The sequence below is a fragment of the Schistocerca americana genome, chromosome X (assembly GCF_021461395.2).
Source record: "Schistocerca americana isolate TAMUIC-IGC-003095 chromosome X, iqSchAmer2.1, whole genome shotgun sequence".
NCBI classification, from domain to species: Eukaryota; Metazoa; Arthropoda; class Insecta; order Orthoptera; family Acrididae; genus Schistocerca; species Schistocerca americana.
The window spans coordinates 472133322-472147852 of record NC_060130.1 but is presented as its reverse complement, the minus strand read 5'-3'; the positions used below and the strand labels follow the sequence as shown (position 1 = coordinate 472147852).

The 14531-nt window shown below is 43.3% G+C and overlaps 1 protein-coding gene across 3 annotated transcripts in view; it reads right to left on the bottom strand.

Annotated features, from left to right (window-relative positions):
- Positions 1-14531, bottom strand: part of LOC124555341 (gelsolin, cytoplasmic) — a 292177-nt gene that overhangs the window by 76039 nt on the left and 201607 nt on the right. For all 3 annotated transcript variants that reach the window (XM_047129222.1, XM_047129220.1, XM_047129221.1), the window contains exon 4: positions 411-534. In XM_047129222.1, coding sequence (XP_046985178.1) covers positions 411-534 — 124 coding nt within the window. The remainder of the gene's footprint in view (positions 1-410; positions 535-14531) is intronic.

Here is a 14531-nt window from a genome sequence, read left to right as displayed (position 1 = left end):
ACTTGGTTTGTAAATCTGAACTTTTCAATATTGTTAAAAATTGATAAAGTGAAACCACTGTTTTTTTCTGATCTCCTATGTAAATCTAAAATATTAATGAAATCACATTGTGGTTTTAGTAGAAAGCACTCAACTGAAACATTGGTCTTTTCTCTTCTATATGAAAAGTCATTAGATAGTCAGGAACATATGAGCTGTGATCACAAATTAATGTGAATTTTTTTTCATTTTGCAGACTTTATAATGTCATGTCAACATCAGGGCTCATTAAAATACAAATTTACATTTCACAAATTCAGCAAACGGCTACTTAAACGAGACTAACAATGAATCAAAACTGTAATAATGACTAATGAACCAGTTAACTAACCCTGTGTTAAATTTTTTCTGTGTATTTATGATTCACTTACCAGCTCTGAAGTAGGACAAGAAAAGCTGAGATTCATGATCCTGCACTTCACGGTGTTGAACAGGAGACCCTCCAAGATGATCATCTAGTTCTACTGATAGGATAGCAGCTGCACCAGCCTCATCCTAGAAGGGCATACAATTTACTGTCACATATGTAAACAACAATGAGTGAGGTCATTTGGCACACAACTACAGTGGTCATTAGCACCCAGACTAAATTATGAATGCACTGCGAGGCACAATGTTAAAACAGCAACTAAAAAGGACAACACTATAAAAGGCACATTAACAGGCAAGGAATTAAAAGAAAACAGCATAATCAAATGTCCTTAGACAGGTTTGTCAAGTGGATAAAATGAAGAACGCGAGCAGCTGCTCCTGGGTCATCTGCTAAAATTTCATCCAGAGTACATGGCAGGCCAAGATCAATGCGCAGTGTGTTAAAATTCGGACAGGACGTTAAAATGTGGCGTACTGTCAGCAATTGCCTACATGGGCAGAACGGCGCCGGTGCAGCTGTCAGCAGATGGCGATGGCTGAACTGGCAGTGTCCAATCCTTAACCGGCCAAAACAACCTCCTCCCGCCGAGGAGGGCGTGAAGAGGTCGTCCAAGCAGTGGGGAGAGGTTTCAAGGCCGGAAGCTTGTTTTCAGTACGTATAGACCAATCGGCATGCTACAGCGATAAGATGAGCTGAGAAATGACCCTGCTAAAATCAGATGAAGGCACACAACAAGAAGCTGTCCGAGGCTGGAGGACCGCAGCCTTGGCCGCAGCATCTGCAGCTTCGTTCCCAGGGATACTGACATGGCCAGGAACCCACATAAAGGTAACTGGAGAACCGTCGTCCACCAGCTGCTGAGGAGAGCGTTGGATCCAGTGCACGAAAGGGTGAACCGGACACAGATCACTCAGGCTCTGGATGGCGCTCAGGGAATTAGAGCAGATGACATAAGCAGAATGTCAGTGACAGCAGATGTAAAGAACAGCCTGATAGAGGACAAATAGCTCAGCTGTGAAGACCAAACAATAGCCACGAAGCCGGTATTTGAAACTGTGTGCCCCCGACAATATAAGAACACCCGACGCCGTCATTGGTCTTAGAGCCATCTGTATAAATGAAGATCGTATTGATGAACTTCGAACGAAGTTCGACAAACCACGAGCGGTATACCGAAGCTGGGGTAACCTCCTTTTGGAGCGATCTGAGGTCAAGGTGAACGCGAACCTGAACCTGGAGCCAAGGTGGCGCTTGGCTCTCGCCCACTCTAAAGGTTGCAGGGAGTGGAAAATCAAGTTGCTGAAGGAGGCGACGAAAGCGGACTCCAGGGGGTAGCGGGGCAGATACATACAACCCATACTGACGGTCGAGGGAGTCGTCAAAAAAGGAACGATAAGACGGGTGGTCGGGCATTGATAATAGCCGACAGGCATACCGACAAAGCAGTATATCACGCCGGTAGGTTACTGGCAATTCACCGGCTTCAGCATGAAGACTCTCGACGGGACTAGTATAGAGTTGTACAGAGTTGAGGCGGCTTAAGATGGACAGCCGTGCAGAGGAGTATACAAAGCTCCCATAATCCAGCTTTGAGAGGACGATCGACCGATATAGGCAAAGTAGGACAGTTCGATCCGCTCCCCACGACGTACCGCTGAGAACACAGAGGACATTTAGGGAACGGGTACAACAGGCAGCCAAATATGACATGTGGAGACCAGCTAAGTTTCCTGTCAAATGTAAGACCTAAAAATTTTGTTGTCTCCACGAATGGGAGAGCAAGGACGGTGGGAGAAACTATTTGTAGCGCCAGAAGTTAATACAGACCGTCTTCTCGGCAGAAAAACGGAAGCCATTGGCGGACACTCCAGGAGTAAAGACGGTCAAGACAACGCTGAAGACAGCGCTCCAGGAAACATGTATGCTGCGCGCTGCAGTAGATGGTGAAATCGTCCACGAAAAGGGAGCCTGATACATCAGCTGGGAGGCAATCCATTGCCACACAGCTTGTGATAAGTGTGCCAGACTGGGAACTGGATGTTTCTTATGGTATAACAGGTGCAGTCACCTATCAAACATACATACCAAATTGAGATGATTAGGTTTGGTTATGTTAACTATTTGACCCTGCCCGACATGTGACTGCCTGTGAGATGCCTAGTATGTGGCACAAGAAGTTTCAGCCTGTGGCAACTTGTGAATATGGAAAAGAGTCAATGTTATAAACTATCAGTATGAAAAGTGAGAAGGGTGCAGCAGTGGGCAGAGAAAAAGAAAAGAAAAAATATTATTGGGTACAAATTTTAACTTAAACTTGTGCACTGCTGCAACAGTATACTTTCCATGAGTGGCATAGTGTGCTCCACAGGAGCCCTGGTTATATTGACCTACCACTAAATTATTATTGCAGTTTTGTCTCTTAACTCATTAAAAACTTCGTAATTAAGAAATATGTTACACTTCATCAATTATTTGGGGTATGGTACAGTTCAGAACATGGAAATGCACACACACTGACACAACATTGTTGAAACAGTACCTACGATTTTTCTTGCTGCACACAATGTACCTTATCACAGGGTGACTACCTCTCCGAGACAAATCAAAAGACCTTGAAAACTGCTTTCCTTTTAGTTGCCAGTTCATCTTGTCTGTGGTTTCCTGATTATTTTTTTTCCTTTCTTGGTGACGCTTCCCCAGAATTTCACTAATGAGAGTCATGTGGAACCCACAAAATGGTATGTGTTTTACCATTCAAAAATTATATATAACAAGGGAATTTAGTACACATGTTTATTGTGTGATTGCAGAAAGTTTGTTTACAATATTTCACGGTTTTTTTTTTAGCAGTTACAGTAGGGCTTCATACAAAGACTTGACAACAGGTCTTCGAATGAAGCACTAGTGTTAACACATGACATCCAGAGATTTATGGGTCTACATGACATTTTCATTTATTTGGAGAGATGCATATTGGGCCTGAATGTGGCATAGTGAAATGCTGAAACTGGTAGCCTTCAAAATAAAATAAAATAAAATGTTAAGATACACAGCTGTTGGTGAATTTCATTGACACTGATAGAGACAATTACTCTACTATTAATGGCACATATTGAGGGCTTCATAGAATAGCTAGAACAGACAAGTGTGGGGCCGCGATATTTACATGCAGCTGTGGCCAGAGTACAAACCCCAAGTGTTGGAGACTAGAGCACCATACTGATACTGAAACTAGATGTGGAATCTGAATCACTGTCCATTACTAAATCATCTTACCAGTAACATCCTTGAAATGTTGTTCCTGTATTGCTCAATTTTCATAAGTAACATTTTTTTAATTGCTACAAGAGGTAGTCAAATTTTTCATTATCATGTCAAAAAAATTGAGCTGAGATCCTGAAACTTTGTTATGTCTTATTCCTCTTCTACATATTCACTTTTGTTGGAAGGGTCTGTACTTTGGCTGTTACAGAATCATTCCACCTTGAAAATCACCTGTCATTCTGTAAATGCCTGCCATTCAATAGTTTCTTCATTTAAGGAAAGGGGAGGAATGCACCGGGTGTTTTGTCAGGAGAAAATGGTGAAAGTAGAGTGAGAGGCAATATCTGACACTTCAAAGAAGCAAGATGTGTCAATTTGTAATGTGCAGGACGAGCTGAGCAGCAGGTGGTGACCATCATTTTTTCAAAATGTCAAGCAAACTGTTGAAAACTTCTTTATGAATGATCTTCATTTTTTCCACTGTCACCTTGATTGTGATACACTGCTCTTTAGGCACCAGGACCTCCATTTCTCTTTTGACTCTCAAGTCTTACAAAAGGAGTTTGTTAGTTTCATGTTCCATGGATCATTCTGCACAATAAATCCTAATTATACAGAATGAATCATTTTACAGTCACATCACAAATTAATTTGTAGATGATGTGCATTTAGAAGTTTTTTAAATATACAGATGTGAGTAAGTAATTCCTACCCACCACCTTTTACAGATTACTGTAACAATTTCTTCTATGGAATAGCAGAAGTTGTCAAGGAGAAACATTTTCAATTTGTTTTCAAATTTTACTTTGCGATCAGACATTTTACATCACTGGGAAAGCAATCAACAAGTTTTGTTGCAGCACTATGCACCCCATTTTGCGCTAAAGACTCCCTTAATGCCGAGTAATTTATGTCATTTTTCCTTATGGTATTGTAATTATGTACATTGTTGCTCCTTTTGAACTGTACTGGATTATTTACAACAAACTTCATGAGAGAACAAATATACTGTGAAGCAGTAGTCAGAATGACCAACTCCTTAAACATATGCCTACAAGATGATCATGGGTGATCACAACATATTAATCTTACAGCAGGTTTATGAGCAATGAAGGCTTCCTTTCTTAAAAGATGAGTTAGCCACACAACATTATTCAATACGACATTTTTGAATGAAAATATGCAAAGTATGGCAAGTTACCAATTCGTCTCACCTCAAGATTTGCAATAATTCCAAGTGCGAATGTGGCTGAACTTAGTTGTTTTAGGAGTTCTAAAATGTGCTTTTTCCAGTTGAAATTCTCGATCAATATGAACACCCCAGAATTTTGAAGTGTGCACCCTGCACCCAAGAATTTTGAAGTTTGCACCCTAGCTATTATTTGCATGCCAAGTGATAGGGGGAGTGCCAAGAGATGAGTCGGTAGGATCATTGTGCATCGGTTTTACACAGCAGGATCATGTTTTAACAGTTGGTGGAGAAGGAAATAGTACTGATAGGGATCAGGGCTACAATATTGTGTGTGATCTAGTAAAAATAGCATCTGCAATTAACCATACAAATGTTGGCTTGGTTCCTGTTTTCATGTTGTACGAGCAGCCCCAGTTGAACACCTCTGTCAGGATGAGCAATATGGAGCTAGATCAGCTGCTTTGGGCAGCTATTTTGTGAGGCATATGTTTGGTTCCTGTTGATGCTATTGGTAGGTGGGACTTCACAAGGCATGGCCTGCATCTCAACATGAAAAGGAAGTGTAAATTGGCTGGGACAATAGCAAAATCTTATCTTGAAATTGGGGGGGGGGGGGGGGGGGGGAGGCGGGCACAAACTCATGGGAGTACCTCTATCCTCTACATTAAGATCAGTGTCCAATGATTCAACATTGAATGAAATTAAGGTTAATGAGAAGCTCAAAGCAGGCATGAATTAGAGATGTTAAAATATCACAATATTCTCATAAAAGTACAGTGATAAATAATGTTAGTATACCGCATCAGTATATCAGGAGATTAAAAAACAAAGTACATGAGCTTCTTGTTCATTTAAAAACAGAGTGGTATAGATGCACTATGCCTGTCTCAACTTGATAAAGTTACAGGTATGTGGAAGGTAAATTTAAGTGGATATAAGCTTTCAGCACATATAAGTAGAGAGACTATGGAGAGGAGGAGGAGTTGCCATATATATTAAAATTTATCATAGTGTGAAAAAATTATCGTAGTGTGAAAAATTTAGAAAATAAAAAGTTGTGTGTAGAGCAACATATAGAAGCACAATGTCGCTTTTATAATTTTAGCTGTGCATAGGTCCACTGGAAAATGTTCAGCTAACTCTGAAAAACTTTTATTCTTTGTTGTTCTATGTGTCCGACAGAGGGAAGCAAATTATTTGTGGGGATTTCAATTTATATTTTCTGAGCGAGTCTGACAGATAATGTTTTTACAAATTTAATCAAATAAAAGCTTTTCCTGTTAAGAATGGGGTGTCTGATCATGATGCATAGCTAGCTGCAGTATATGACATAGCTCCATACAGTAATGCAAAACAGTCCTCCCAAATAGTGTGTTTAATTAATGATTTACCAACTGCAAATTTTGAGGAAAGTTTGCAACCGTTAAATCAGGTTGAGATGTTCAGGGAACCTGATGCTAACTTCAAATTTAATCTATTTCATGATGCCTTTGTGAGTATATTTGAAAACAGTTTCCCCTAAAATGAAATGAGCGTTTGGCGTCATTGGCCGGGAGGCCCCTCGCGGGGCAGGTCCGGCCGCCATATCGCAGGTCTTATTACATTCGGCGCCACATTGGGCGACCTGCACGCCGGATGGGGATGAAATGATGATGAACACAACACAACACCCAGTCCCTGAGCGGAGAAAATCTCCGACCCAGCCGGGAATCGAACCCGGGCCCAGAGGACGGCAATCCGTCACGCTGACCACTCAGCTACTGGGGCGGACAGTTTCCCCTAAGAAGACAGTGAAATGTAATTGTAAGAAACCATCTAAAAAGCTATGACTTATTAAAGGGATAAAAATGTCTTACAAACATAAAATTGGAATGTGATAGTTAGACGGAGTAGTGTTCCAGAAACAGTAAAACTTTATAATAACTACTGCACTGTATTAAGAGAAGTTATTAAGAAGTCCAGAAGCATGTGAACTATGTCTGAGATTTACACCTCTGATAATAAAATTTAAACAATTTCAAATATTGTTAAAAGGGAAGTACTAAAGCTTGTTCCCAACAGATAAGTAGGATTCTCAGCCACATTTGTGGCAGCTCACTGAAACAGGGCAGTTTTGCTGATAGACTGAAATATGCTTCCAGTCAACCATTGCATAAAAAGAGGATAGGTCTGATGCTAACAACTACAGCCCATTCTCGCTTCTGACAGCTTTATGTAAAATTCCTAAAAAGGTAATGTATTCAAGAGTAGCTTGATATTTGTAAAAATGAAGTACTAACAAAATGTCAATTTGGTTTTCAGAAAGGTTTTTCAACAGAAAATGCTATATATGCTTTCACTGATCAACTATTAAATCCTGTGAAGAACCAAACGTCACGAACTGGGGTATTTTGTGATCTCTCCAACACTTATGACTGAGTGAATATTTAAATTCTTCCAGATAAGCTTATGCACTGTGGTATGAGTGGGACAGTGCACAAATGGTTTAATACATATTTAACTGGAAGAATGGAGAAGGTTGAAATCAGTAGCACAGATAGTCTGCAAAAACCAGCAGAATCCTGTAACTGGGAGGTACTGAGAAAAATAGCGTATACACAGTTCTGTACAGTAAATAGCATAACACCATTGATAGAGATATTATTGTAAGGTGACTACCAACAGCTGTCAAGTAATGTATAAAATGTACATTTGACCATCAGCTGCTTTTATTTTAAACCCAAATATCCTCTGGTTTCAGTCATGCACCATCTTCAGGGATCTTCTCTTCAGTATTGCTCTGCATACACTTAGTATGTTTCCTTCTGAAGTCCCATGTCATATCGATGTTCATGACATGCCCTACACATTATTGAAGTAATGACAAATGTAATGTAGTGGCTTTGACCATTTTAACTCTTATCTGTGAAGATGGTCCATGACAAATTATTGGTATTTTGGTTTAAAAAGAAGCAGCTGATGGTCAAACACACATTTTATACAGTAAATACTTTTAACAGAAATCAGTTGCTAAGACAGAATATTCAAAATTTCTGGGTGTGTGCACTGATGAGAAATGGAATTGGAAGAAACACATTGATCATCTGCTGAAACATTTGGCTTGGCTACTCTTCCTATGCCACTTTTCATATGGCATCATATTTTGGGTTAATTCATCATTAAGAGAACAAGTATTCATTGCACAAAAGTGTGTAATCAGAGCAGTAGCTGGAGCCCACCCAACATCACCTTGCAGACATTTATTTACAGAACTTGAGATATTCACAATACCTTTGCAATACATATATTCATCTACGAAATTTGTTTTTAATAATCCATCCCAATTCAAAAAAAAATAGCAAAGTGCATAGCTATAACACTAGAAGAAAGGCGAACTTCACTATTCTGGGTTAAAGCTGGCTTTGGCACAGAAAACGGGTGAATTATACTACCATAAAAATCTTTGGTCATTCACTACATAGCATTAGAAGTCTGCAGATAGCCAACCAGTCCTTAAAAAAAAAAATTAAAAGAATTTCTGAATGAAAACTCAATAGATGAACTTTCAAGTATGTAATAATAACTGTTAAGAAAATTATATCATGTAAAGAAATCTTATGTTAAACTGACATTCTGCATCATTAGAAAGTGTCTTCTTCATGATCGATGGACCAAGTATTAATGTAATGTAATAACACTTATCGGTGTAGTACCCTTGGATGTGCAACTGCAGAACTGTACAAAATGTGGTACTAGTGGGTCTGTATACAAAATAAACGGCACATAGAGTGTGGACAACAAACCATTACTTTATTGTTGGACAAAATTAAATTGTGGTCTACACCATCAGCAATGTTTACTTTGTCAGTCAGAGGTGACGTATAGTTGCTGTATCACCCCACAGACACCTTGGCCTCATAGATGGTGAGTAGCTCATGGCCAAAGATTGACCACTTACACTGCCTATCTGAAAGCTTACAAGAGGAAACTTCCAGAGGCTGGGGTACTTGAGCTACCTCCTGTTGTAACACGGCACCGTTAGAGAGGTCACTCATGTTTGTTGTTATAGTAAGGTGGGCGTCAGGAGACGGATGAGCCAGTGTAGTTGTGAACAGTAAGTCATCCTTGATATTATCAATGGTGGATTGTATAGGTGGTTTCAACTTGAGGCAGCATTTTCCTGCAGTATTCTTCCCACGCAGGACTTCAGGTCAGACGAAGCAGAGTCTCAGCTGCGTGTGAGATGTCTCCTTCTGTAGAAATTTATGATGCCTAAAACTCTGCGTAGCTCTTTGTAGGTGGGGGGAGGTGACAAGAGAGATATCTGGTCGGTCTTCTCTGATGTCGGGCAGATGCCCGAGGCATCTATGTGGTGGCCGGTGAGTGGCATGTGTGCTTGCTGTAATTGACATTTGTCTTCATTAATGATGACCACACAGGCAGATTGACTGTGTATGTCTTGTTGTAAATGAGCCTCATGCTCTCCCGCTGACAGTGAGAATATGAAGATGTTGTCTATGTAGGCATAACAAAATGGTAGACTGAACAAAACTGTGTCAATAAAATGTTGCCACATTTCTGTGGTGCCTTTCAATCCATAAGGCATACACAAAAGCTCAACGAGTCTGAAAGGTGTAGCTATTGCTGTCTTTGGTATGTTCCCTTGCCCCATGGGAACCTGGAGGTACACTGTTTTACGGCCATTAATGCTGAATATTTTGGTGCCAGCTAACATCTGAGCGAGGTCCTGTAAGTTGGCGACTGGGTAGCTGTCTAATAGTTTGATGGCTGAGCCACTGGTAGTCACCACACAGGCACCACTATTTGTCTTTCTTTAAAATGAACCTTATAGGGGATGCCCAGGGACTGTCTGATGGGTGGACAATGCCTGTCTCCATTTGTTTGTCCACAGCAGCCTTCACTGCTCTAAGTTTGTAGGGAAGGAAGTGTCAAGATCTATGTCTGATTGACAGGTTGGGTGTAGTGTTTATACACTCCTGGAAATTGAAATAAGAACACCGTGAATTCATTGTCCCAGGAAGGGGAAACTTTATTGACACATTCCTGGGGTCAGATACATCACATGATCACACTGACAGAACCACAGTCACATAGACACAGGCAACAGAGCATGCACAATGTCGGCACTAGTACAGTGTATATCCACCTTTCGCAGCAATGCAGGCTGCTATTCTCCCATGGAGACGATCGTAGAGATGCTGGATGTAGTCCTGTGGAACGGCTTGCCATGCCATTTCCACCTGGCGCCTCAGTTGGACCAGCGTTCGTGCTGGACGTGCAGACCGCGTGAGACGACGCTTCATCCAGTCCCAAACATGCTCAATGGGGGACAGATCCGGAGATCTTGCTGGCCAGGGTAGTTGACTTACACCTTCTAGAGCACGTTGGGTGGCATGGGATACATGCGGACGTGCATTGTCCTGTTGGAACAGCAAGTTCCCTTGCCGGTCTAGGAATGGTAGAACGATGGGTTCGATGACGGTTTGGATGTACCGTGCACTATTCAGTGTCCCCTCGACGATCACCAGTGGTGTACGGCCAGTGTAGGAGATCGCTCCCCACACCATGATGCCGGGTGTTGGCCCTGTGTGCCTCGGTCGTATGCAGTCCTGATTGTGGCGCTCACCTGCACGGCGCCAAACACGCATACGACCATCATTGGCACCAAGGCAGAAGCGACTCTCATCGCTGAAGACGACACGTCTCCATTCGTCCCTCCATTCACGCCTGTCGCGACACCACTGGAGGCGGGCTGCACGATGTTGGGGCGTGAGCGGAAGACGGCCTAACGGTGTGCGGGACCGTAGCCCAGCTTCATGGAGACGGTTGCGAATGGTCCTCGCCGATACCCCAGGAGCAACAGTGTCCCTAATTTGCTGGGAAGTGGCGGTGCGGTCCCCTATGGCACTGCGTAGGATCCTACGGTCTTGGCGTGCATCCGTGCGCCGCTGCGGTCCGGTCCCAGGTCGACGGGCACGTGCACCTTCCGCCGACCACTGGCGACAACATCGATGTACTGTGGAGACCTCACGCCCCACGTGTTGAGCAATTCGGCGGTACGTCCACCCGGCCTCCCGCATGCCCACTATACGCCCTCGCTCAAAGTCCGTCAACTGCACATACGGTTCACGTCCACGCTGTCGCGGCATGCTACCAGTGTTAAAGACTGCGATGGAGCTCCGTATGCCACGGCAAACTGGCTGACACTGACGGCGGCGGTGCACGAATGCTGCGCAGCTAGCGCCATTCGACGGCCAACACCGCGGTTCCTGGTGTGTCCGCTGTGCCGTGCGTGTGATCATTGCTTGTACAGCCCTCTCGCAGTGTCCGGAGCAAGTATGGTGGGTCTGACACACCGGTGTCAATGTGTTCTTTTTTCCATTTCCAGGAGTGTATATGGCTGTTTCTGGGCCATTACTGTTTCTTGTTGTTATATACAGTTCCCTTATGGTTACAAGATATTTTTATTTCTTTAGTAAGCCAAGGTTTTTTGCATGGTTTCTTACAATTAGATTAAACTACTTTCTTGGGGAAACAGTTTTCAAATTCTCTTACAAGTGTATCATGAAATAAGTTATATTTTAAATTAGCATTGGGTTCCTTGTACACCTCATCCCAGTCTAACTGCTGAAGATTTTCTCTGAAATTTGTAATTGTTGAGTAATTAATTGAATGCACAACTTTGAAGGATAGTTTTGAATTACTGAATGGAGCTATGTCATACACTGTAACTAGCTGAGCACCATTATCAGAAAGACCATTCTCAACAGGACAAGAATTTATGTTTTTAAACTTCTCTTGGTCTATAAAAGTGTTAACTATCAATGTGCTGCTGTCCTTTACTACCCAAGTAGGAAAATCAATGACAGATGTTAAATTGAAAGAACCGAGCAAGACTTCCAGGTCATTCTTTCTATTACACTCTTTCAGTGCATCAACATTGAAAGATTGATGAAGAGTTGGGAGGGGACAGGAATGTTCAAGGAGAACTTCGTTGGTAACTCCAATGATTGGCTGTCGACTGTCATGGCGTAATAACAAACCACAGGTGAGGTTAGGAAGCAGGTGATAGTGACACGAAGTCTGCTCCAAGGACTGGCTCAACCATATCAATGACTAGGAAGGTCCCCCCAGGCTCAAGTTCAAAATGATGAGGCGGTGCCAGCAACCCAACGATGACAGTGCCGTTAACAGCACATAATTTGAGTGGTGATGGCGAGACAGTTGCAAGTGCTCGAGGTAGTAGGAGGGTGCTGACATCAGCACCTGTGTTGATTAGGAAGTAGGTTTGCATCAGATGGTCGTAAACAAATAAGTGTGGCCTGTCGGACGGGCGGTGTGAGCTGGTGGTGATGTTTGGTTTGTGGGGTGCTCAACTGTGTTGTCATCAGCACCCAGCGATGTGGGGTGATAGAAGTGTGCAGGTGCAACTTGATTAAGGCATCTTGTGGTTATAGAGCAGCCTGGTGCTTGTTTCCTCCTGTACAATTCTGCTATGGAACCAACAAAATTGCTCGGCTGTCAAAGGGGCAGAGGTGGTTGGTGGTGGTGGTGGTGGTGGTGGTCTCTGAAGTGATGTCTGCCTGTAAACAGTGCTCGGGGGGGGGGGGGGGGGGCAGCAGGCAGAGGTGGTGAGTGTACTTGCCGTGTTTTTCAGTGATTGATGGCCATTGGCGCTGTGAAGGTTGTGCGACATGGTGGTGGGAGGGGGGCCCAGGCCGAATCACTGCATGGAGTGGAGGCAATGATGGCAGCCTGTGGCGAATGGGAGAGCTCGGGCCAGCTCTGTGGTAGTTGGTTAGCCTTTGTCACCTCATAGCCGAGTGGGACGATGGTCTTGCTGATGTCAGAGTAGCTGTTGATTAGAATATGACACTATGCCAGGGCGTGAATTAAATATGCAAGGCAAAGTCTGGAATCAAGGGGGTCATTCTCATTCAACAGCATTGTGATTTCGATGTATGTGGGAAGTTTCAATAGCCAGAGCATGCAGCCAGGTGCCAGCATAGGATCGATCTTCATCTGTAGAGGTCACCAAGGTGAGGATGGCATGTTTTCTCAGAGGGTTTCTTCATGCATAACTACGTGTGGTTTCTGTTCCAGGGAGCATGAGATGCACTGGAGCGGGGAAGCCTTAGTCATTTACTTTTGAGTGGATGCTGCCAGGTGTAGGTCACGGATTACATCTGTGTCATTGCCAAGGTGGCTGAGTAAGGTCAAAAATCTTGTCGTCATCGACAATCCTGTGGGTGGATATCACAGGCACTCACACAGAGTAAACAATACTGCTGGCAGGTTTGTGTGGAACAGGGGCAGTTTGAAACGAGGGTGGGTGGTCTGGAGACTGTCCAGGGGTTGTACACACGGGACCAACCAGAGCATGATGCTGACCGATGCAGCCAGCACAGGAGCGACGTCACATGTAGTATGTAGTTGCTTCGTCTCTCTCAAGTGCCTGTCTGGCAGCAATGCAGAAGCACGTGATGCAGAAGGTGCAATGTTTTGTCATACGGAGCACAGACCTTGTGTGATATACTGTACTGATGAGGCAGTCACCAAAGTGTGGTGTTGGGTGGCTTTAAAACCACAGCAGCAGGCACAGTACATATACTGCTTGGTCAAGCGAATGGATGGGTCGCATCTCTGTGGGCAGTGTCCAAGAGCTCAAACGCACTTGGCGCAGATGTGGCATCAGGCAGGGGTTGGTACAGTGTAGATGGAACCTGAAGGGATGAATGTGGCAAAAGTGCAGGCCTGCGGGCATGTTAGCACTGTATGCAGAATACACCTAAGATAATAGGTAAGCAAGGTGTGTGTGGCAGCAGTTAGGTTAAGCAAGTCATGAGGTGCAGGAGACGTAGCTGGAACAAGTTTGATGTCACTATTCAATGCAATGGGATCACTTTTGAGCAGAACAAACACAGTGTGGTCATAGTTGCGACATGAGACACAGGCACTGTGATGGGATTGACCATCATAATTTCCTGTCCATACATCAAAACGGTAAATGAGGTAACGGCAAGATTTTTTGACAGAGCGCATTGATGATGCATAGGAAATGTACCATTAGGAGTGTCCATGTAGCATTGTGAGTGGAGAATATCAGTCGAAAAGCCACTGGAAAGGTTCAGAAGACCACGGATAGGTGCAGGTGGTGGAACAGAGGGTAAACAATGAGCACACGAGATAACAGTTAAAGGATAAACAGGGCTTCATTGTTCGTTATTCCACTCGGCATTGTTTCTGTCTAAATCACTGCACTGAAGTTCCTCTAGTCCAGGTCAAACAATACTTTGTAAATTGTCACATGGAATGTTCATATCACATTTTGACACTGTTTGAAAAATATCCTCTGTACTGTCGTTGATGCAATGAAGTGAAGCGATGAGCAATGGCAGCACTGTTGAGTACCCAACCAGCGTGGCAGATTTGTTCAAAATCGTGACACGGTGCCATAGATTGACCACCACTGTAGGAAATGCAGTACCAGTCAGAGTGCATATGTAATAAACAGTATACGGAGTATGGTGCACAAATCCTTATCAGAGGTTAAACACATACTAAACTGTCACAGATCTTATGTTCACCCTACTGCACAGGGCAGCAATGTTTATTTTATCAGTCCCAATTATGTGCTGCAAATGACGCTTATCACAGTTGCCA